The sequence below is a fragment of the Episyrphus balteatus genome, chromosome 1 (genome assembly GCF_945859705.1).
Source record: "Episyrphus balteatus chromosome 1, idEpiBalt1.1, whole genome shotgun sequence".
Classification (NCBI taxonomy): Eukaryota; Metazoa; Arthropoda; class Insecta; order Diptera; family Syrphidae; genus Episyrphus; species Episyrphus balteatus.
In genome coordinates this window covers 44473453-44499190 of record NC_079134.1, presented here as the reverse complement: position 1 = coordinate 44499190, position 25738 = coordinate 44473453, and the positions used below count along the sequence as shown (strand labels likewise).

At 30.6% G+C, this 25738-nt stretch overlaps 2 protein-coding genes across 4 annotated transcripts in view; both read right to left on the bottom strand.

Moving 5' to 3' along the window:
• The window catches only part of LOC129905841 (neural-cadherin), a 269076-nt gene extending 261982 nt beyond the window's left edge, over positions 1-7094 (bottom strand). The window contains exon 1 of the mRNA XM_055981443.1: positions 6781-7094. Within this exon, the coding sequence (XP_055837418.1) occupies positions 6781-6832 (52 nt within the window). The 5' untranslated portion in view covers positions 6833-7094. The remainder of the gene's footprint in view (positions 1-6780) is intronic.
• Positions 1-25738, bottom strand: part of LOC129905842 (neural-cadherin-like) — a 658269-nt gene that overhangs the window by 150497 nt on the left and 482034 nt on the right. The gene's annotated exons all lie outside the window — the stretch shown is intronic.

The following is a 25738-nucleotide window of genomic DNA, read 5'->3' as shown; positions in this document are numbered from 1 at the left end:
TTTTTTCTTTGATTTTAGGTTAGAATTTTAGTCAAAAATAATTTTTAAAATTTTTTAACCATCTTAACTTGACAGAAAATTTAATTTGCTATGAAAAGTGTCTTTGAACAATTTCAAAGTCAGGCTTGGTTTTCGAGTTAAATCAAAAAAACTGAAAACCGACCAGTGTTGCCGTTTTCTCAGAAATGCACCAATGGATTTAGTAGCACTTTTGGCTGGAGTATTCTTGTATGCCAAGGAATCATAATCAGCAATAAAAACTCTTGAACGAATTTGTTCCATCCAAAAGGGTCTATTCAATAGACTATGAAGAAAATTTGTAAATTCGACCATCCTAAGACTTAGAAAAAAAAAGGATTCAAGGAAAAATTTAAAAAGCTTAGAATACCGAAAAACCATTTTTCCGGGATAATTAAGAGTAAACTAAAAGCTTTTACCCCACAGTTATGAAGCTTTTATTGTAAAAAGCTTTTTTTATATAAATGTTCCAGAATCCCGAATTGTTCCAAATTATTATGAAGGCATGTATAAACAAGGCATGCATTGGTTCTAAAAGTTACTTTTGTAGTCTTCGAAACCTTAACGCTGGATTAAAAGCTCTCATTTTTAATTTTTCTCGTACAACTTTAAACTGTGGTAAAGTTTTGTGTTTTTGGAACATTAAAAAAGCTTGAGGAAAACTATTTCAAACTAAAGTTTTTTCTAGATTAAATTGATTTCGAAAAACCCACACGAAAAAAAAATTAAAAACACAATCTGACCTGTTGAAAAGTGACTGCACTGTTAGAAATGCGTACAGTTTGAAAGCTTTTATAACAGTTTACCATCAGTTGAACTACAAAATGTTCAATGTACATCTTACGGCTTGTCAACATATAGAAGGAACACTTGAAAGCTTTTAAAATTTAACTAATATCTAAACCATTCCAGTAAAAAAAACACTAAGAAAATACAAACCGCTTGAAGTCAATAAAAACGGAAAGTACTAGATTATTATAGCATTTGACAAGAAAATGTGCTTCAATTTCAATAGCTTTAGGTTGTGAAGAGTTTGAGGCAGAGGGAGCCACTGAAGACATTTTTTCATACAGGGTGTTATGCGTTAATATGGCTTTTGATTTCTATCTTTCTTTACAATCAAGCATTGGTTTCGTGAGAAAAAACAATATTTTAATCATAACGATGATGAAAAACTCTAAAAAAGCCATCCATCCCACAAAGTGACGTCAAATCATGAAATTTACTAGACTGAAAGATGTTATTACGGAAATATTCAAAATGATAGCTTTTTATTATAAAAAAAAATGATTGCTTTGACATTATATTCTAGCCAACTATGTAAAGATTAAAAAAGGAACATTAAATAATAAAAAAAAAATACAATGTTTAAGCGAACTGAATATTTGGTTTTTCGTTTGGATAAAATCTCATCTTGAAGTTCTTATATCTCCAAAACATGGCATCATAGATTTTTTTGATTCGGATTTTTAGCTCAAGTTTTTAAATATTCAATTTTGTTGAAAATTGTAATTTTTATCATTATTACTTATATGTTTTTGAATCTTTTAAAACAAAATAGTCAAGGAAAGTTGTAAAAATTGTTGTTAGTTTATGTTTTATTAATTTGGTACTTTTGGGACTTTGTTTTAAAAATGTTTGAAATATTTATTGAATGTAAACAGTAAGGTATAAACGTTTACCTAAATCCAAAATTGACACCTTTTTGGTACCAATTAAGCTAATTTTCTAACTTCTACACCGTTTTGAAAAAAAAAAATTCTTTTTAAACGTACATTTTGTCCGCCATTTTGAATAAAATAAAGTTAGTAGATTTTTTGTACAACACAACTAATATTATTCAGTATGCTAAATTGTATTACTTTTCGTCAATAAAGATTTTTGACACTAAAAAGCACAAAATGCACCACTGTGCACTGGTCCGTACGTGTGTCGCGTCGGTTCGTCTATACGTCCATCTGAATATCTAGCCAGTCTAAAAGGATAGAAAGATTTCCTTGAGATTTGGTACAGATAGTCATTTTGTAATTTGCAAGGATTTAGAGAAGAAATAAACCTGACATGATAGTGACATTTACTGGTGAAAAATATTAAATTTTCCCAGTAAACAAGTAATTATTGAAACCATAAATAAAATTCGCATAAGCCTCTTTAACACTATTCCTATTTTTCTTTTTTTTTAAACTTTCTGTTATCACATTCAAGTGTGAACCACTTACTCTTATCCCTTTAACTATTCAGACCCCGTGTTACAAAAATGATTTATGTATAAAAGAACAACTTAACTTCATAAAAATATATACAAACTCATACATTTTACGACTATAATATCCTTAAGCAAGCAAGTGCTTACTACTTATATTTTGGTGTTGGTGATGATGTTAATTACATTCCTAAACCTACAAGTGTTTTTAGCATAAAACAAAAGAGTATACACATAGCTCCACGAATTTTTGTGGTAAAAAGTATTTTGTTACCCCATAACAAAACTGTTTTTTTCTTTTTGTCTTGTGATCAACCTTGCAGCAGCGAAAACCTCTTAACATACTCAAAAAAGTATACAAAAAATTCCATTCCGACATAAAGAAAGGAAAAAATGGAAAAAAAAAAGTTACTTTCATGACATGATAAGGTAGATAAACTTGAAAAGCTCTATAGCGCATACAAAATGAGGGTCATCTCCCAAGAGCCTCATGGCAGATACAAATACACTGAAAAAAAATGTGTGTTTTGAATATGAAAAATATTAATTCAATCTAGAAAAATGAAAATTTGGGATAAAAACACTCATAAAACAATCTAACTCGGATGAAAGTTGAATATTTTTTTGCTTCGATTTTCTAAATTCTAAACAAATCCTCAATTTTTTTCCAAAAATTGATGTACGGTGATGTTTGTAGGTGGCCAAACATGTATTCGCAAATGTTTCATGTTTTATGATAACGCCAAGAGATGTTTTGGGATGACGTATGAGGATGTATGATGGTGTTTTTAGATGTTTGGTGTATGTTTTTTCATTATATCATGAGATTTTATGATTTTTTAATAATACAAATTGGTGTATAATGATTTTTGGAGATGTTTGATGATGTTTGATGATGGTGCTAATGTTCGATGATGTTTGATGATGTTTTAAGATGTTTGTTGATGTTTCTCGGAATTATTTATAATGATTTTTGACAATGCTTACTGAAATTAGTTTTTATATGATGAAAATGTATGTATTACGATGCATGATGATGTTTTAAGATGTTTGGGGACGTTTCTGAAAACATTTGATCATGTTTCATGATTTCTACGATGTCCGGGAATTTATTAATAATTTTGAATGAATGACAATGATGTATTGTATGTATGACGATGTTTTGAGATGTTTGGTAATTTTTTTTTATAAATATATCACGATATTGATGTATGTTTGAATTTGTATGAATATGTTTTGATATGTTTGGTGATGTTTTTCAAAATATTGTATCGTCTTTCAAGCTTTTGACAATGTTTGTTGAGATTTGTCATGATTTTTGATGAAAAACAATGATGTTTTTTATGTATAACGATGTATGACGATGTATGGCAGTGTTTGTAGTGATTTTTGGAGGATATAAATGAGTTTTTCACTATAGGTATTGATATCTAATGAGATTTGATAAATTATAATAACTATTTTAAATTGGAAGTATTTATTTTACTATCCTACATTGTTCAGTTTCTCGAATTCAAAAACAACAAACCAAACAAAAATATAAAAATAAAAAATCATGCTTAATTCTAACACATTTTACTCCGTGTACCGTTGATATAACCTTCAGAACCTGAAATGCATTTTGTTTATACATTTTAATTTGCAAAAAAAAAATATACAAAAAAAACTTATCAAGTAGCTTCCCCATGGGAGGTTCTTGAAAATGAATTATTATACCACAACATTGCTTGACAAAATGAAGTAAAAAAAAAAAATTATATAACCGTTCTCAGAGACAACTTAAAATCCCTTGTTGCATGAATAATAAGTAGGACTTTAGCAAGAAGCCTCCTCCCTCTCCTTTCTTTTTTCACAAGAAGACATGATTGATGACAAAAAATTTTTGGTAACTGATTCCTGAGAATCAATGGGATGGAAAAGGTGCCATTGATCCGATTTGAATTGATTTCCTTGGAATAATATTATTATAGGCCTTCTTCTCAGCAAAAAAAAAAAAAAATAAAGAATTAAAATGTTTCGTCCTTAATCTCTGTGTATTTCGTGATTGGATAACTTTTTTGTAGCATGAACAAGATTTCATGGAATATTCAAGCGTTATATTGAAGAGGCTTCTATCTGATGGTTGACTTGGTGTACAACAACTCCAAACCGTCACTAGCACAGAGAGAAAAAAAAAAACAAGGACGAGGACAAGGACTCTTCGAAGGGAATTCACAACACAAAACTTATGAATGATGATAGCATCTCAAAGGAGATTTGCGTCCGAGGAGAGCCAAATAGTCGAGTTTTTTATGTATTTTGTTTTTGTAATAAGCATTTTTTCAAGAGTTCTCAATAAAGTTGGCAAAAAGCGATGGCTATACCTACTCCCCAGCTGGGCATTTTTACAGAATAATTTGCGTTCTTGTTTTGACATTGTTTTCTGTATTTTGTTTTGTTTTCATTTGCATTCAAAAAGAAAGAAAAAGAAAAAAAAACAACTTTCCTTTTTGTATGTTAATTGAATTAAAGCTAGTTTTTTTTTGTGTGTGTTTTGTTTTGTTTTGTATTTTGTTTTTTGTTTTTTATTTGTGCCCCTTCAATTTTATAATTAAGGAAAATCCACTAAAAGAAAAAGGACTAAAGTTGTATAATTGAGTCAATTACTGGATAAATTTTTATCGCCAGTATAACACATAAACATTTTTTTTTTAGTTGTGGAAGTAGTAGTGTAGTTTTTCTTTACCACGTTATAAGGCTACTATACAAATTGCTATAGGAGTAGGTTATTTTTTGTGCACCGATATTTTAAATTAACAAAAACTTTATGCAAAGTGGTACTTAAAACGGATTTAGAGGTAAATGTGGGTTTTCTGGAGGAAATTAAGTGCTAGAAGCTATTCAAATTGGTTGTTTGTTGTTTTGTTTCATTTAATGGAAAAGTAAAAAAAAAAAGCTATGAAAAAGAAAAAATTATTCGAGGTCAATTCGAATTAAAACTTTAATGTGATTAAGTTGATGGGTATTTTACTATTTGAAAAGAAAATTTTTAAATTTGAAGATCGAAAAGTTAAGTCAAACGAAAATCCTTACAAATAATTAATGTCCAGACTAGCATAACCTTACTAGGGTTAATTGAAAGATAATATAATTATTTGTGAACTACGTGCAAACTAAATGCATGTTCTTAGTAAATTAAAAAAATATATTCAACGTTTTAAGAGTTGATTTGAAAAATGGGGAAATTAATACAAGTACCACTGAGAGCTAGGAAAATTTCCTAAAGAGTACCAAAAAATCGATTATTTAGATTTTATAAAGGGAATATTTCGAAAACGCAAGCTGGTTAAAAAATTCATTTTCAATTCGAATTCAGCACGCCCAAAACCTCTTGAAAAGTTTTCTTCTGTTGCTGGAGCAAAACCACTGGAAGCTTGGAAAATGCTTAACAAGTAGAAAAAAATCGATTTTTGAGATTTTATAGCAGGAATATCTCAAAAACGCGGGCTGATAGAAAATTATTGATTACGGATCCAAGTTCAGAATCCCAAAAATCTTCGGAAAAGTTCATCAAACTTATGTTGCGCAGTGTAATGAACGAAAACGTTTACCTACTAGGATGACTCAAGAACAATGATAACGTCGAATACAGGAATTGCCAGCGCTTTGAGTATGAAGTAACTAACTATATATTTTAAAATATTAAGACAGCGATCTTTTCCAGGGGAGTGTAGATCCAAATAACTGTTGCGCCAAACTGCAAAACTGAAGTACACCCAGCCAACTAAACCGCTGTCTCACCACCGCTGCACCACGTCCACACCATTTCATTTTGAATGAAAAAATCGGTGCACCACCGCGCGCCGCACCACGTCTGCTCCATGATCAAAAATTATATTCTCGTACTTATACAAACTCATTTTGACTAAATCAACAAATTGCCATTTCGTACAAACATGACTTGGTGGTCGAGTGGCTAAGGTGTTGGACTTCTAACTGAAAGTGCTCCATGTGCGAATCTCCTTCTCGTCTTTATTTTTTTTTTTTTTATTTTTCAATAATCCAAAATTATGTATCATGGTGCAACGAATTTTTCATACAAAAAGAAATGGTGCGGACGTGGTGCAGTTATGGTGCGGCGTTGGTGCTCCGAAATTTTTCGCCAAACGGCGGTGGTGCAGCTGTGGTGCGGCGGTTAAGATTTTTTTTTTCTTTAAAAATTCAATTTCTATTTCTATCGGAAGTAAAAATCAATTTTCCTCTCATTTATTTTTTAGCTCCAGGATTACCACTTCGTGAAATAACACCTACGTGTATGAATTTCGAAAATTCTTAAAAAACACGTTTGTGAAGTTTTCGGAGTGTACGTGACCTAAAAGAAAACATCTAAAATTAAGTTGAAAAGTGGTTCTACGTATTTATACCATCACTCAATAAATTTTACTATTTTTTGGTATTTCCAAATTGAAAAATTTCACACTCCTTCTATGAATATTTAATTTAAATCCACTAACTTTTTAAACATTTATTTAATTTTTAAAAGAGTATTCAAAAAAGATGAGTATATAAATAAAACTTACCAATCAGAATGAATTTCCAAACATGCATCTGAATATCCAGTTTTGATTCCATTCAAAATGGATTCCTTTAAAACGTCTCTATCACATAATTTCACAAACAAATATCACCTTAAACATCACAGTTTTTTTTTTTTTATTTGTTTTTATAGTTCAAGGTTCTAGGACGTGTTTTTTATATGTTTATTTATTTCTCACAAAAACCTTGAAGAGGATGTATTTTTTGATATTTTCACCTTTGTTTTTATTTTTCAACCGCGATTTTTTCATTTAGGTAGAGTTTTTTTTTTTATATAAAAATAAAAGAAAGAAAAAAAAATACATTCATTATAGAGTGTAACAATGTAGGTAGAAAAATACATGATTGCCCTCGTGTGCTCTAAATACAAAATACACGTAGATATACATTTTTTTTTTAATTTTAATTTTTTTTTATTTTGTTTCATCAGGAGGAACAAATAAAACCTCATCGGGTTATTTTGTGGTATTTTGAAAAAAAAGGATGAACGCTATGGGATGTTTTGCAATCCCCCTCATGAAAAAACCAGGGAAATTTAATAAAAAAAAAGAGGAAGGAAAAGAATGCCAACCAAAGCTTTTATACACAAAAAATTTCATTTGTTTATTCAAAGTTTACCCGCCCCAGAATATTTGCATTCACAAACCGTAGATATTTACAAGGATGCATGAAATAAGGAAGAAGAAAAAATGAAAAAAAAAAAAAAAACATGATAGACGAACCACCCTACTATAAGCATTTTGACATCAAGGAAAGTCAATATTCACACGCGCGTTCCTTCGTGGCTTTAGTCCTTCAGCACATTATCGACAATCAGGAAGCAGCAGCAGAAGAAGAATTGATTATCCAAATCACATGCATGGGTAAAGTTCTTTTGCAAAACTTGTGTATGTGTGTGTGTTGAAGGATCACAAGGTCGTGTGTCACCATAACCATCACCATCAACACCATAACCACCATCACCAACAAAATTGCAACAAGCATTTTGTGAAGTGAATTTTCAAATCAAACTTCAAAGTGCATTGTAGTTGTCGACGACAAAATTTTTTTCCATTTTTTTTGAAAAGAGAGAGAAAACTTTCAGCATCAATTTTGCATGCTTGTGACACTAAAACTGCGTTAGGAAAAACGAACATGCTTTCACGTTTTTTTTTTTTTTTTAATTTTTTGGATTTTTCTTCTTTTTTTATCATCGTGTCGTGTGATTTATAGTGAATACCAATTTGAAAAGTCAAGACAATACTTTGGTGGAAAGAACTAAACGAAAGAGGGAGAGAGAGGGGTAAGAAGTGAAGATGATACAAAAACTATACTATATTCCAAAGTCTCTGTGCAAGGCAGCGTAACTTTACTGTATTCTGTTTTGGTTCGTGTGATAGAGAAGAGAATTGGTTATGAGGGGTTTTTGGGGTTTTCTGATATGATGCGGAATTTTCCGCACTACCAGCGAAAATTGGCTTCCACTATACAGGGTGTCCCACAGTCACCGCCCCAAACGAAAACCATGGATTCCTGAGGTCATTTTAAGTCGAAAAACTTAAGAGGTAATTTTCTCGTTTTCGTCCCGTTTTCGAGTTACCACGGTTTTTATGATTTTTGTTCTCTTTTCCCTTATCTGGCTTTATCTTTGCCAAACTACGTTTGATTTGAAAAATTTTTTTTACAACCAATCAAGAATTTATTACAGTTTTAGTTTGTCTCAAAACTTTTTTCTCTGCGGACAACCGTTTCTCCACAATTTTGCATCAATCACAATTTTCTTCGTTTTTTAAGTTGTTTTTTACACTTTCATATCATTTAAGTCAAAAAAAGACGTTAATGAGTATTAATTTTTTGTGCTTTTTATTAAAGCCCAGTTTATTTTCATAAAAAAAATAAGTTTTATTTCATAAAAAAGGCTACTGAAATTAATTAAAAAAAATAAACAAACTGAGTGAATTAAAAAAAAAATAATTTTTAAATACAAAATTTATTTAAATGAATTAAAACTTTTTCTGAGCTTTATTTATCTGTTCTTTTCTTAACCACAATAGCTCAGAAAAAGTTTTAATTCATTTAAATAAATTTTGTATTTAAAAATTATTTTTTTTTTAATTCACTCAGTTTGTTTATTTTTTTTAATTAATTTCAGTAGCCTTTTTTATGAAATAAAACTTATTTTTTTTATGAAAATAAACTGGGCTTTAATAAAAAGCACAAAAAATTAATACTCATTAACGTCTTTTTTTGACTTAAATGATATGAAAGTGTAAAAAACAACTTAAAAAACGAAGAAAATTGTGATTGATGCAAAATTGTGGAGAAACGGTTGTCCGCAGAGAAAAAAGTTTTGAGACAAACTAAAACTGTAATAAATTCTTGATTGGTTGTAAAAAAAATTTTTCAAATCAAACGTAGTTTGGCAAAGATAAAGCTAGATAAGGGAAAAGAGAACAAAAATCATAAAAACCGTGGTAACTCGAAAACGGGACGAAAACGAGAAAATTACCTCTTAAGTTTTTCGACTTAAAATGACCTCAGGAATCCATGGTTTTCGTTTGGGGCGGTGACTGTGGGACACCCTGTATAGTTCATTGGTTTTTCAACATTGTGCTTGGAATATGAAATTTTTTTGCCAAGGATTTTTAGTATAGTATATCGCTAAAAGCAAACTATCAATAGATGGGTACAGGGTGGCTATATATTAAAATGGACACTTTTTTTGAACGATTAGCTAAGCAAACAATAATAAAAATTAATGAAACTGCGTTGCTTCGTAGAAGAATTTCTTCTATTTTTTTGGTTTAATAAAAATCACTTGACTTCTAATAGTTCTTCGTAGGTATTTATAGTTCATCAACCGAGTTAATAATGTGATACCTTTTGAATAAATTGGAAGAAGAGCAATATGGATCAGTTTTTTGTAATGGAAAAATGTACGAAGCAATAAGAAAAAAGTTGCATCTTGTTTTAAGGAATACTTTATAATTTTAATGAGGACTATAAAATATAGGTTCAATGAAGTAAGACTTTCATGCGAGGCCTAGTGGCAAAAGATGAAACCAAGAACTAAAGAAAATACTGCCGACCGTTGAATGAGTGCAACTAAGTTTTGAAAAAAAAAATAAGCCATAGGTAGGTACCTACGCTTGTTGAAAACTACTGTAACCAAATGAAAAACAAGATTTAAATAGTGCCAAAGATGTCAGTTCCGTGGTTGATACGATTTTCCACAGTGGGAAAGAAACTAAACTACTACGACTTTCAATGTTGTTAGATTTCTTCGTTTTCTACAAAATTTTGGGGAGGCTAGTAAGCATTTTGCATTTTGATATTCCTGATGCTTTATTTTAACTCGACTGAAAACTGATCACTTTTGAACACGATTAAGGATAAAAAAAAAATAGAGGCTCAAGTTGAACCTAATGGAACAAAAAGGTCTGGCGAATTAACAAAACTCAGCTCATCCATAACAATAGGTTTTTTTTTTTTTTTAATGATTCAACCATTTCACGTATACAAAAGATAGTGTTTTGTGACGATAGCATGTCAGCATATTCATCCGGAAATGTAAAGACTAAATTACATTAAATGCAGTTTGAACTGCCGTAAAAAATTCTCGACAAAAATTCAGGCAATTACAAGGTTTCCACAAAGCTGGAAAAACAGTTTTCGGAGTTCAGTTGGTTGAAAAAAAAATCGCTAAAACTCCATAATAACATTTTATTATGCACTTTTTGTGAGCGATTTCTAACCCGCAACAAAGTTACTAGCTTAAAGCTCAGGGTTAGATTACATCGGAAAAAGTGAATTATGAACACTTTCACTGCAATTGCCTATTCCCTAAGAATAGTGCAGGAGAGCATACACCAAAGGCAGTAGATAGTAGACAATCGACAGTAGAAAGTCGAAACTATATAGTAGATTGAAGGCAGTCCACAGTCCAAAGACGTCAGTGGACAGTAGAGAGCAGAGAGTAGATCTTCCATTGTTAATAGTAGTTTTTTTATCGAGTTAACTGATTCAATTAAACTTTAGCAATGCACTTTCACTTTTGTAAATTCTACCGAATTAGACATTGAAAAAACTCAATTTAAAGGCTTTACCATGGTAAAATAGAAATTGAGCCCATTTCCGGATTCAGAAACGCTTATGCAGACACTCCCATTAAATTAAGGTACTTGTTTTGTCATCTGAAATCATGAAACCACATATCTTTCTTTAGTATTTGGTCAAACCACATCAGGGAAGTTCTGTTGGCCGGCTTAACAGCTGACAATAAGCTCTGGAACCAGATATTTTGAGCAAGTTTTGCAATTCTTAGACCGAATAGTGTATCCAGGAATATTAAAATACCGACTCTGAGTGTCTTACATGCGTTTCTCCCCAAACAAGTCAAATCCAACTATGCGGATAGTGTCAAATTCGTACCCCATAACGGTCTTATCGAATGGAACCTTCTACAAATCTAAAAGTAAGTAAGCTTCTCTGATAGGATATTTACATTGAACTTATGTAAATGACAACGCCATGTGTATCTTTCTCAACTGCTATTGGTTGTACGTCACTATCGAACAACTCCAACCAGTGCCATTCAGTACAGCAGCCAATGTCGTTCACTGGCATAATTCATTGATCTTTTTCGGCGGTTACTCAGATGACACTATTCGTATCTGGAAAGTCTCAGCCTCCGCTCGCTAGGAAAACGGTTCGATCAAGACGTAGAACGAGTTAAATATTACCACATCATAACCACCTCGCCAAGAACTAGTAGGATTAGTATGATAACTGAGAAAAATTGTTAAGTGTCTCTATCTTATATCACTTTAATCCACCAAAACTTAACGGTTTAACAAAATAGGTTTAATCAAGTCAAATGCTTTGATTTCTCACTCGAAATGCAAATAATGGGGTTTTTTTTTTATTAAAGGCTGTAGGAAGGCTTTAAGTTCCTAGCTCCCATTTCTAACGTTTTCCCCATAAATTTATTGTCGGGTTCTAAAAACGGTACTAGGATACTTAAACTTGTGAATAGACTGTAGCTATTTGAGAATATTAAATGTCATTTTTTAGATCACATCCTAAGTTCAAATCTTTCTGAATCACCCTGTATTAATCCTGATATTTAAGTAAGAACACCGACCCTCCCAAAAAAAATTACAAAACCAAAGACTGCGAGAGTACCTCTAGCGCTCTGAAGTGGCTACCTATTCCCTCTCTTTCACTTTATCTCTATATGACATTCTGCTTAGTTTGTGCATATTTAAGGTCAAAGCAGACATTGTTCGATGTTGAGATTGCGTTACAAGGACGACACGACACGACGACGATGACTTTACGACTTCCACTACCATAACTACTATACTAGTCGACAATGTACCTACTATTCTAAACCGCCAAAGTTGCAGGAAGAATTTAACATTTTTTTTTTTTGTTAAGATGGGGGTCGATTTTTTAATTAGTGGAAGTGGAAGGTTGTGCTGATAGTTTGTTTTTATTCCTTAACGTTGCGTTGGATCCTATCGAACCATTAATTCGAAAGTCATCAGTAAGAGAGAACAAAAAAAAAACCCCCCGACTACGAGAAGAAGGGAACAAAATTGTTGGGAAAAAATCGACGTTAAAAGTTCTTTTTAAGAATTTTGTCAGGTCAATGTTATGGAATGTGAGTTTTCTCATTATGCTGTCGTAAAAAAGGATTTTTTTTTTGTCATTTTTTTCATCAGCAAAAAGACAGAGAGAGAGGGAGAGAGTTTAAAAAAAAAAAAAAGTAGGTGAACGATTTTAGACGAAGCAGAAAATGGGAAGAGGGTAGAAAAAAATGTTAATTACTTAAAATTAAGTGTAATTAAGGCAAGATGTCTGATTTAATTGAATTTAAAGTTGGAAAGTAGCTTAAGGAAATGATAAATAGTCTTTTGCATTGTGAATGACTCTTGGGTAAATGTATGAGTATAAAAGAATTAAATCACTTTTAGACAGTTTGTTTGTTTGGTAAAAACTTTTTACTCATTCTCATCGAAAAAAAAGCTTAGGCAAATGAAAAATATAGCGAAAATCCCTTAAAGGTGTCATTAATTCTATACACACTTTGCCATATTTTGAATGTAGAAAATGACACTATGAGGCTTAGAGCTCTTATTCAAGCAGTCTAGCTCTGATTAGAGAAAAAAAAACTGGCGTACACATTTTTTCATTCAAATAGATAAGGACGACAGCGAACAAATGTACTGTGATAAATATTGTTGTCGCGGGAAGTTATTTGTTTGCTGTCTGTTTTGTGTTGTGCAATTAGGGATGCCATATTGTTTGGTTGACAAAGTTTTTGTGTATTAAGCAAGTTGGTAAATTTATTCAAAAAGTCGTGATTTTTTTTCAGCATAAGTAAGTTTTTGGAATACATTTAAAAGTTTCTTGGTTTTTAAGGTGGTGGAGACTCTGGGACTCGAACCCAGACCTCTGGCGTAGAGCTGTAGGAAACCGTATGTATTCGTTACTTAAATGCGGGTATTCACTTCAGTAACGAGTAACGAAACGTTACTGCCCAAATAATTTCGTTACTCGTATGTTTCGTTACTAGTACCATAAACAAAAAATACCAAGACTGGAAAATTTCGTACGTCTTTCCCCCCAAAACCCTTTTGTGTACAGTGCTGTCTGTGAATATATGTGAAAGCCACCACGTTGGTAAATGACGTTAACACGCACACATTTATAGATTCACGACATTCACCACACATCCAACACGAACACAACGATAGGTTCACGACATTCACCACACCTCCCAGCTTGTAGGCAAACGTCAGTTGACCGCCGAGTTTCCAGTCTTGGTATTTTTTGTTTATGACTAGTACTGAACAAGTAACGAAACATGCGAAACATACGAAACGTGCGAAACGTGCGAAACATACGAAAAATACGGAACATACGAGTAACGACGATACTCCAATTCCAATACCAATATTTGGATTGGATATACGAAATGCGAAACGAAAACAAAATGGTACACTGCATTTGTCGTGTGCGCATTGTTTCGCATCTCGTATCGGTTCGGTATCATCATTTATGTATTTTACGATTTTGTTGTTCTGTTTTTGTGTATGTATATCAAAAGGGGTAAATAAGAATTCTGTTTCTTTCTCTTTCGTATCTGTTTTTTATGGACATGTAGGAGTGAGATATGTGAAAGTGTGTTTGAGTGTAGTGTAGATACATTCCAATTAGAATACCAATTTGAATAGGTATACCAAATGTGAAACAAAAAAAATGGTACACTGCATCTGTTTGGGCGTAGCCGTACTTGTATTCTGTTTTCTCCTTTTGTAATTAATAAAAAGAATTTTTCTTTTCCTTTGTTTGATTTGTTTAATTTATTTTATTCTTTAGTTTGATTCAAACAAATAATTACAATTTTGGTTTTATTCGTGGTTTTAAGTTTTTGTTTTTTTTTCTTTTGATTTCAAGTAGGTACTACTTTCTTGCTTGTGTGTGGTGATGTGGTGTCTGACATGAGTGACGACAACTTTGAATGAGAATAGGGAATGAATGTGACTGAATGAAGTGATTGAATGGTTTTTTATTTTAGGTTGGCTGCAATGACAATTTTTAAGTTTGGACCGGGAGGAAACGAAACATGAACGTGTGTTTAATCGTTGAACAATGGATATAAATTAAGAAATATTTTTGTATTTACCTATCTATATACATATGTACATATGTAGTATGTAAAACTAGAGAAGAAGAGAAAAATTACTTCGATTTTTGTGTTTCAATTTGGACTTTTTATTTTTATTTACGATCGCCATTTTTAATATCGCTTCCACAATTATATTCCTGTATTCTTATTTGAATCTTGAATTGTTTGGTTTTCAATTATGTCAGTTATGAATATTTAGTTATGATTCTATTTAACTATTTCTGGTAAAAACTATATTCAGCATCGGCACATTCATATCTTAAAAAAAAAATTACTTGTAGGTACATCGAAAATCTGATATTGAAAGCAGATTCTTGAAAACTTTACTCTTTGCTAAGCTAGTTGAGCTAGAGAATATTTGTATACCATTTTAAAAAAGATTTCTTGTCATTCAAAATCTTGCATTATTAAATTTTTAATGTCGTTTTTACTTTTAATATATATTAAAAAAAAAAAAAAAACAACCAAAATAATAAGTTCTTAACGTAAATCGTGAGACACAACAAAAATACCAAATGTAGGAAATATACGAAATATACGAAACATACGAAATATACGAAATATGCGAAATATACGAAATATACGAAACATACGAAACATACGAAACATGCGAAACATGCGAAACATGCGAAACATACGAAATATACCTAAGGTAACGAAAGTAACGAGTAACGATATCGTTGATGCGGGTACTAGAACCAAAAGTAACGTATACATGCGGGTACTCATTTTGTCGTTACTTTTACAGCCCTACTCTGGCGTAATAATCACCTTAAAAGTGTTTATCCAAATGAAATTGAAGAATTGATACTTTTAAACTTTGGGTAAATGTTTAGAACGAACAAGAGACCACCATTTAAAAATAATACTGTATCCAATGGAATCACCCGAAATAGAAAAATCAGCAGTTCAAAACCCCTATTGAAAACTATTGGAGGCTAGTGAAGAACATTGAGAAACTGAAAAAACAATCTGTTCAAGGAAAAGAGGGGACTAAGAGGACTAGAATTGTGCATATTGTGTGCTTAAGAGCGATTTAATAAGAGTAGCAGTGAGTAGCATATAAAAGGAACAGCTATTAATAGCTGCTATTTAATCACTCTTTTAATAGCAGATAACAAAATAAATAAGAAGAATGTGACCACTTTTGAATTTTTTAATAGGTAAGAAATAATTCCTGCACTGAATCAATGGTAAGTATTTAAAATTGAACTTCGTCATCATCATGGTTAGCTTTTCTCTACATCTTTATGTTAATTAAATCATTAAATTATGAAGAACAGAATGCTCACAGAAAAGCAGTTAAGTTTTAAATAGCCTATTAATAGTGAAGTTACAAAGAACAGAGAGCTGTTTTGCTTAAACATAATAGCAATGAAATATTTAAGAGGATAGCACATTTTAACCACTCTCCCTGTTCATCTGATCGCTTTATATTCATCATTGTTTTAAACAAGAAAACAACATAGCAATTGTTCTCGGCTTAGTGGAAGAGCAGAGTGATTAAAAGCAGCTATTGCAATAGCAGCCTCATCTCTAACTGTGAATCATAAGTAAAATCACACTAACGCTTTAGTCCATAAAGCAGAAGATATCACAAAAATGTCCTACAAAAGAACAGTTCAAAGAGCACACAGGTGTTCATGTTTCAGAGCAACACTTGGTGTAAGCTGATGTAAGATAAAGCCTGTAACCTGCTAGATTTGACCGTAACCTACTAAATTTGAGAGAAGACCGTTTTTGATCAAACTATGTAACCAATACTTGTTGACCTGAAGAAGGGACAAAACTGGAGAGGGACGCCAAATACTCATAGAGATAGCCTACGTTACCGAGCTTTTATCGGAACAGCGAAAAAGGGGATGATCGTAAAGGTTCCTAAAAAAGGGGTACCAGATGCCAACCACTCATAGAGGCAGCCTAAGCGATCGAATGCTTCCCCAAAGTGTGAAAAAAGGGAATCATCTTCAGGTTTTTCAAAAAAAAAACTGGATAGAGATTTGAGTTTTGCTTCAGTTGCCAAAATATTGGTCAAAATGGTTTGGAACGTATACAAAGACGCTAAAAAGCCACACGTTTTTTAGATTGCTGCTTTGATCTACCTCATATCCAGGGAAACATTACGGTGCTATGAATATCGACCAGCACTTTTCCTGCTGTTCATGAATCTCGCTTGGTTTGAATTCAAAACTTCGTATATTTTGAGGCTTTCAGCTGCACGAATAAGTGCGTTCAAATATATTCGCAGCAGGATGAACTGGGAATGTAAGGTTGCAGTCTTGTTTCTGAGGTGAAAGCATTATTAATATTAAAAAAAAAAACTGGCTAGGTTCAATGAAAAATCAATCAAGGTTTAAAAAACCTAAGATTTTTCGAAAATATGGCTTTTTAAACGCAATATTGTGCCGAAAAGATCTAAGTTGCTTTGGAACTTGGCTCCCTTCACCCGAACAAATTCCATTTGCAAATGTGCCACAGAACTTCAAGTTTCAAAAGAAGATTTTCAAAAACAAAATACAGTACCTTGCCATATTATTAGGCCCAAGCGAAAAAAATACAATTTTTCGGTTCAGTTTTTGCTCAGTTTTTAAAGTTTTTGTCGAAATATCTTGAATTTTTCTGTCCCATTTACTTGCACATATCATGTAGATACGGATTGACTTGAAAAAAGTTTAAAAATTCATACTTTTTGATAAAAATAACGTACAAAAGGGGATAAGCTCCAAAAAACGTACCCTGTGGAATTCACGCCCGGATAATTACCAGACCGGTCCAATACTTAATTTCTTGTACCGAGGAATAACGTGACATTCTTAACTTTATATCAAGGACCCAATCTTGCATTAATAAAGAAGCTCTGATCGTCTGGAGAGTAAAAAATGTTCTTAGATTTGGGGTAGTTTTTTTCTTTTTTATAAGACCAGACGAGCACAGCTATTCAAAGTACATTATTCCAATAAAAAAACATCCTCTGGTCATTATTGGCTGTTGTACTATCTCAGGGAAAGGATGAAGTTCTTTTTATATTGTGGAAAACGGCATAACTCCGGACCAACACAAAAAGGAGCTTGGGAACGTTTTGATTCTACGATTTCGGAATAGGCTCGAGGCTCTAAGCTTCTATATTTATGGAAGATTGGGTCCTTGCCATAAAGTTAAGAATGTCACGTTATTCCTCGGTACAAGAAATTAAGTATTGGACCGGTCTGGTAATTATCCGGGCGTGAATTCCACAGGGTACGTTTTTTGGAGCTTATCCGTTTTGTACGTTATTTTTATCAAAAAGTATGAATTTTTAAACTTTTTTCAAGTCAATCCGTATCTACATGATATGTGCAAGTAAATGGGACAAAAAAATTCAAGATATTTCGACAAAAACTTTAAAAACTGAGCAAAAACTGAACCGAAAAATTGTATTTTTTTCGCTTGGGCCTAATAATATGGCAAGGTACTGTAGATTCATAGAAGAATTTTTTGATATGCTTTCTATATCAAAAACAATTTATTTCGAAAAAATTGTATCATTTTAAAATGAATTCCATGTAAATCAATAAAGAAAAGTTGACCTATTGAATATAATTCAATCAATTGTGACAAAGAAAATGTTACAGAAATTCAATTACTATAAAATTGATATTCCCAATATATTATTTTCAGAAATTTTTACAATTTGATTTACTTTTCAATAAAAGACATTCTAATTTTCCAAAAAAACTTTATAACTAAAGAAATATATTAATTTCTATGAATAAAAGACATTCCTGATTTTCTACATAAAACTCTAAATAGAATTACTTTGTCAGTTTTTCGAAATTTTCCAAATTGACTTTTATTATTTTTAAAAATAAAGAAAACCAATTTGTTTTATTTTAAATTCAATTGATATTAAATCATATTAAATATTTTGTGTATAATACTTGGAAATCCTTTTTAAATTGAAAGTCCTTTAAAATCAGTTTTGAAACAATATTTACTCAAAAGTAGATACTATGAAAGATCAAAAGATGCAATAAAATATTTATTTATTCAATACAAAATGATGAACTACTTCTCATCATATTTGAAGACGTATGTTATTCATCAAAATTCAATTGGTATTTTACTGTAACAAATTAGTTCCTTTTGTGTGCCTTTAAAGTTTTCCCTTTAACCCTTTTGCTTGGAATATGAGATGCTGCATTTTATGTTTGCAAATCCCAGCTTAATTAAACGATTACAAAACCACCCATTTATCTCTTTATTATTGGCAACAAGAAGTAACAATTTGCATTTTGAAATTCTATCCATTTTCTATCTATTTTATAACTCTTTCTCTCTCTTTCATCATCATCATTTGTTTGAATTAAATTCAAAGAAAGGACCAAAAATTCTTCTTTATAATCATAAAAGGATATATACAAATAGAGCATAGAGCGACAGACATTTATATGAAAGTCCTAGAAATTTATATGGAAATATATCTCAAGCATCGTGTCGTCTTCTATTTATATGTGTGTGTGTTTTGATGTTGAAACTGAATACACAGAACCAGCAGGAGGTCCAAACTCAACAAACATAATTGAGGACATGTGCGTTATTTTATATGCACAAGGACGTAAGAACAAATGACATGTACATATTTGTACTATCGCTCTGTGACAACACACAGCAAATATAGGTAGCAGGCTACTCTCTCTTTCAAAACACAGACACATGCATTTTGTGTATAGTTATCACTGTGTGAAGATCTGTTTGAGAGGTGCCAGATTCGCTACCGAGAATAGGTTCATATAGTGGTTGCAGAGCAGAGCCCGTTGGCGGTGGATGATAATGGCCTGGCGGGTGGCAATGTAGGTACATTTTTCTGTTGACATTTATTGGGGGAAGACAGTAAGAAGAGGGGGAATGACAGTTAGTCGCTGACAATGGTAAATTTTTAACTTCGACACGTACATGATGGCGCTTATATGCACGAACATATACTACATTCATTTTAAGGATACGTAAAGAATTCAAAAATTCGATTACGTATACGCCACAGTGACCATCTGGCACGCAAAATATACCAACAAAAATATGCGAATAAAAGAAACCATATTCACATTAAGTGCACAGAAAAAAATATGTCTGAACAAAGTTTAAAAAAACACACACACATATGCAAGTATATTTTCTTTTGTATGAAGAGTACGTAAATTTTCATTGAACACAAAAAAAAAAAAAGTAGAAAAAAAAATAAAAGTGTCAACATATCCTGGCACACATTCAGGGGGCATAATTGTGCGGAATATGGCAGCAAAAATATGTATTTATGCAGGAAAAACAGAGCGTAAAACACCCTATTCAGAATCTCTCTCTTGGCATATGACTTTTGACTTTAAGAAAAAAAAAAAAAAACAACAACAACAAAAAATAAAACACCCACTTAAAATGTGTATGGTGTACACATCAAAAAAGCTTTGTATATTTTTTTTTTTTTTTGTTTATTTTGAGTGGGTTTTATTTATTTTTTTTTTATTGTGTATATTGAATTACCAATAATGCAACTAAAGTACCAGTTGATGGCTTATAGCAGACAGTTTTAACTCTTTTGTTCAAATTTCTATATATATGAGTAAATTTTTGGAATATAATACTTTTTTTTTCTGTTGGCAAAGTGAAAGTGCTAAGGATTGAATTTTTATTTATTTTAAAAGTCAGAAATAAATTCAACCCAATAGGGTGTTGGTTTTTTATTGAATGTCAAGATTGTTTTTAAATTAAATTCTCAAGGTTTGTTTTTGGCTTTGTTTGCTTGGTAGAGCGATAGAATATACAGACACGTGTTATAGGGTTAGAAATAAAATACATATCTGCACATGGACAAAATTGCATTCAGAAAGTTCAGGGATTGTTATATGGAAGTTGGAAGCTCGCAGTAGTTCCAAGTTTTCAATTCCAGCCAGCAATCAAATCCACTAACACCTAACAGTGCTCACATAAACTTCTAAGCGTGAACATTGACTTCAGAGTAGGTATTTGAAAACAAGGTGGCTTTGATAGAAATAAAAATGGCTAGACCGCTGTCACAACGCCGCAAGGGCTAAAGCTAGAGAAGCAAGGTCACTGGTTCAACCCCAATTAAGAAATTTTTATCATTTTTTCATTATTTCTTCTGCTAATTATTGGACTTGTCAAGAAAATGACATTTTCAGAGAAAGTCAAAAAATCAAATACAAGGTCAAAAAGTCAGATTTTTTGGACTAAATTTTAAAAATTCTGGTTCATCCCCAAACTTATCAATTCTGAATAAATGATATATTCCTTGGATCCAGGCTTTCCAAAAATTGGGGATCTCATTTTTGGTCATAACAGGAAATAGGAATCAATTTTCCTCAGTTTTCTTGCCATGATCTGATCAGAACAACGACTCAGTTACACGCCACTCAGAGAAAAACACGATGTAAATTGACAAAGAACCTTTTAAATTTACAATGCGTAAAACTTCATAAAAAATAAATTGCATTTAACACGGATACCAACTTAACAATATCATAATGTAATTTATAAAAGTTTTTATCAATATTTAACATGATCAACCATGTTAAACAAACCAGTTATCACTGTTGATTTAACATTGAATAATGTTAATTTTAAAGTTCATATAGGTTTGAATTAACAAGATTTCAGTTGAGTGAACAAAGTTTATAATTTTAATGAAAACAAAAATCTTTTAAATTTCATATACCATATTAACACTTTAACCTGGCCAATCTGTTTGAAAAATAATAACATGAAAAAATGTATACATTACATAAATTTTTCTCTGTTTGCTAAAGGGAGGACAAAATCAAAGCACTGACTGTGAAATATTAAATAATCGCAAGTACCAAAGGAAAGAGTTTGCGTGGAAGGAATAATCTTGAACAAGTTCATCATATTAAATTTTTTGGTAGGTAATAAAAGTAAATGCAAAAAAATCCATCTAAATTTACTTACACAAAAAATATTTGAAAATTCAATTTATTTTTGAATATCTTCTACTACCTACATCAAAACCATCAATTCATCAAATTTGACACTGACAGTAATAAATTCTCCAACTATACGAGAGTAAGCTCTGCTAAAAGTGTAATAGTTTGCATGATATGCTTTATATTCTTTTCCTCGATCCCAAAATCCTTATATCTAATCTATGTCCTTTTTTTGTTATATAAAATAAGTTTCATTTCATACAAAAAAAAAAATCCGTCAAGCTTAGCAACTATATTGACAGTAATTTCGCGCTAAATTGAATTTAGCTTAAAAAATATGTGGCAGCAGATTCTCTATATTTTCTTCTTTTTTAAGTCACTTGACCTTAAAACAATTTATTTTTGTTTTTTTTTTTTTTTTTTAATAAGAAGAAAAAAAGGACTATCAAAAAGCCAAAATTTATATACACATCTTGAGCCAAACCATTCAATTGAAACTGTAAATGTAATCAATTTACTAAATAATATGATATGCAGCTTCTGCCTGGAAGGGTATATTTTGTTTCAAAATCGTAAAAATAAGCCCAATGATCCGGAAAAGGATTTTCATTTTTATATCAATTTTTTTTTCTGTTTTCTTGCCTCTGTGTTTTATGTGGTAGAGTGTATGTGTAATATTTTTTTTTTCTTCTTTCTATTTATTAAATACAAACGATATATGTTATAGTTGAATACGCTCCATTAGTCTGGTTATCTGTAGCACCATTTATGGAGAGCGAGTCCTTTATATGATGAAGGAAAAAAAAGGAGTATTTTTTTGCCAACAAAACAGAGAAAAAAAAAATAAGAAATTCCATTAAATAGTTTAATGCACCCTTCAAAAGCATAACCCAATTTTAACCACTTCTACTCTGTACTATATATGGTTAAGTGAAATATTATATTTTTCAAGCCATCAGTTTTATAATGTATGCGATTTTAGTTTTTAAGTTTTTTTTTTAAACATTCCCTTTTACCTGTTTTTTTTTTAAACATGGAATTGATATTTTTGGGGTATGTTTTTTAGTTAAGGATATAAAATAACCTAAAGGAATTATTTATTTATATTGAAAGTAAAAAAAAAAAAGATATAGTGAAGACCCTTAAAAGAATAATTCGATTTAAATTGATTTTGAAAAAGGTTCATAGATTCTGATTTTGAAGTCATATTTTTTTCGAACTTAAGTGTCTGTAAAAAAAGGTCGAAATTAAATTTTCGGTTAAACTTTATTAGCCCCATAGTATTTCTAGACAGGTTAAACACAATTACTATAATAGCTTGTTTGGAATTTATTGATTTAAAACCAAACTAGAATTGCTGAACATTAAATCGGGCGGGAATATTGAGCTTTTCCACATTCCGATACTACAGGTATCGAAATATTTTCAGTACTTCACTCAAGAGTTAGTAATTCATCAATGAAAAAAAAAAGATAATCGGCCCCATTATGGTTCCTTGTGTGACAGCAGGAATTATTTTGTAAAATTCAGACTATTTTTCATAACCTGTTGACCAACTGCAACAAAATTTATTTTTTTGATAAATAAGTATTCGTTCTCAGGTATATTTCTTTAACGCAATAAGTTCAGCGCTTTGGAAGTAAAATTAATCCCTTCGCAAATAAGATTAAAAAATTAAATTCATATATTTGCAAACCAAATTCAACTTTTTGCAAAGCAAGATCAGCTCTTAGCATTATTTGGCGACTCTCCAAAGGGGTTTTTGGAATTAATTTTTTTGGACCAAAAATAACGGTACTTGTCATATACCGATTTTAGTAAAAGTGAAACTGCTCAAAAACGGCTCCAACGATTTTGTTTGAAAAATTCAAATTTAAGTTTAAAAACAAGATCAATCTGCTAATAAAAAAACTTTTTTGAAAATCATTATTAACGGTACCTGCCATAGAACCATTTTTTTCAAATCCGATTATCTCGGAAAGATCTTATTCGATTTCAACGAAACTTTTTGTGAAGAAGCATTTATATAATTTAAATATAAAAAAAAAAAATTAAAAAAAAAAATAATTTTTGGATTTAAAAAAAAAATTTGAAATTTTTTTTTTGAAAAATCAAATTTTCGAAAACGGGACATTGAATTTTTTTTAAATTTTGTTTTTAGATGTTGATTAGTGATTTCTACAAAATGGCATACCAATTTTATTTTTAAACTTTTTTTCCAAAAAAATATTTATAAAAAATTAGTTTTTTAAAAAACCGGCTATAACAATTTTGAAATTTTTTTTCTAAAAATGCATCTTAATATATCAATCAAAACTGCATACTTGTTTCTTGTTTTGGAGGGCAATTTGATTTTAGATTTTATTTTATTTTTTAATTTCTATATAAAAAGTCTTAAAATTTAAGCAACTTTAACTCTAAAAGCAAGTTCGTGCGACCCAGTCGTGCATTCTATTTTTTATTTCTTAGCATAAAGTTCATATATTATTTGATTACACATTAATAATATGGATTTAGTTTTTGGTATACGTAAGGTGAATTTGGTTTGCAAATGAATAAAATTGATTAGCTAAATAATAATTTTGATGAAACCTGTATCTTATTTGTTTAAAGATTCGATATAGGAATAAATACTTCAATAAGCTTTCTTAAACTATTTAATAAAATTAATGACTTTGAAAGCAAAAACTTTCAATTAATTTTATGAATATCTTATACCGTCTCATTTTTAAATGTTTTTGTGTCATAAACAAACACCACAGGTGTGACTGATGTAAATTTACTATGAAATGTTAAATGTCCTTTGCATTGACAAAGAAAAAGACTAGAGGAATATAGAAAAAAAAACATCCTTTTTTTCCTTTTTTTGTCATTTACTTGTTAACTTGGTTATATTGAACTTCAATGGTTTTTTGCTCCTTAATATTTTTTTTTTTTTTTTATCATTGTTTTTCATTCCAGGAGTTTTTTTTTTATATTAATCTTAAAAAATGTAATCGTAAACTCTTCTTGTGACATAGCAAAGACAATGAGATAGCTTGAATAGATAGCAAAGGAATTTTGTTCATCTTCACAAAAAAAAAAAAAAAAAAAAAAAAACTGGGAAATACTCTCTCTAAGAAGATGGAATTTTGTGAATTTCTCAATAAATTTAAATTGATCCATAGGAAAAGGAATCGTTGAAAAGTCTTCTTGTCAATATTTTTTATATTAAAAAAAAATTACTATCATACTACTACTATCATCTACTCATTTTTTTTTAATATTTTCCTTGTTTTTTTTTTTAATCTAGCCATTCTATATTGATATGACGTGTTTGTGTCTGTGGGTTTTAGCTTGCATCAAGGAAGTTCGTTTTTTTTCGTCCTTTATAGTAATAAAACAGATTGCATGGAATAAAAAATGCAAAGTTTTTTTTTTTTTTTGTTTGATATCAGAAAAATACCTTCTGGCCACACAGAAAATACCAAATTCAGAGAAGCAAAGGGTTATAGGGGATTTATTTTTTTTTCTATTGTTTTTTTTTTTTGTATTTAGTCAGAGGGATACCTAAATGTTGGTAATGGATAAAATTCAATTTATTTGCATTCTGTCGACGGATGTTTTCAGTTTGGATTTTTTTTTTCGTTTTAAGCTTTATAGCTGTTGTGTTTTTCATGTTTTTTTTTACTTTGTTTGTCTCTATTTTTATACATTGGCTTGACATATTTCCGATTGTGGAATTCATATTTTTTTTTTTTTTAATTCAATTTCTATTGAGTGCGATGAGCGTTCTTCATGCAGATGACATGAACTTTAGTTAAATATAAACTCTTTTAAATTTTTTTTCTGACATTTTTTTTTTTATTCTGCAACAATTTTTGCAGAACAAAAACAAAAATATGATATGGAAAGTTGACTTTTAGGAGGAAAATTTTGAGTATATAACTCATTGAGTTTATGAATAAATTATAACAGAATAACATACATAGGTAGATGGGAATGTAACTTGTTTTTTTTTTTTTTTTTTTTTTTTTGTTACAAGTAAACATCAGTTTGAATAATATCAACGTAAAACATATTAATAATTCATTGTTATCGGAGTTTTATGGGAATGAAAATTTATTAAGTGAACCCGGAGGACTAATATAATAATATTTCCTTTGAAGATTTTTTTTTTTCAAGTTAGTATATTATTCCTAAATGTTTTGATTTGAGATAAAAGTGATACCAGTTTTTCTCTTATAATGTTTAAATTCATTTATGTGCTTTTTGGTGCTTGAGGTTTGAATTATGGAGTTGTGAAAAGTTTGTTTAGAAAAAAAGAAACGAAAAGGTCAAAGTAATTTTAAATTT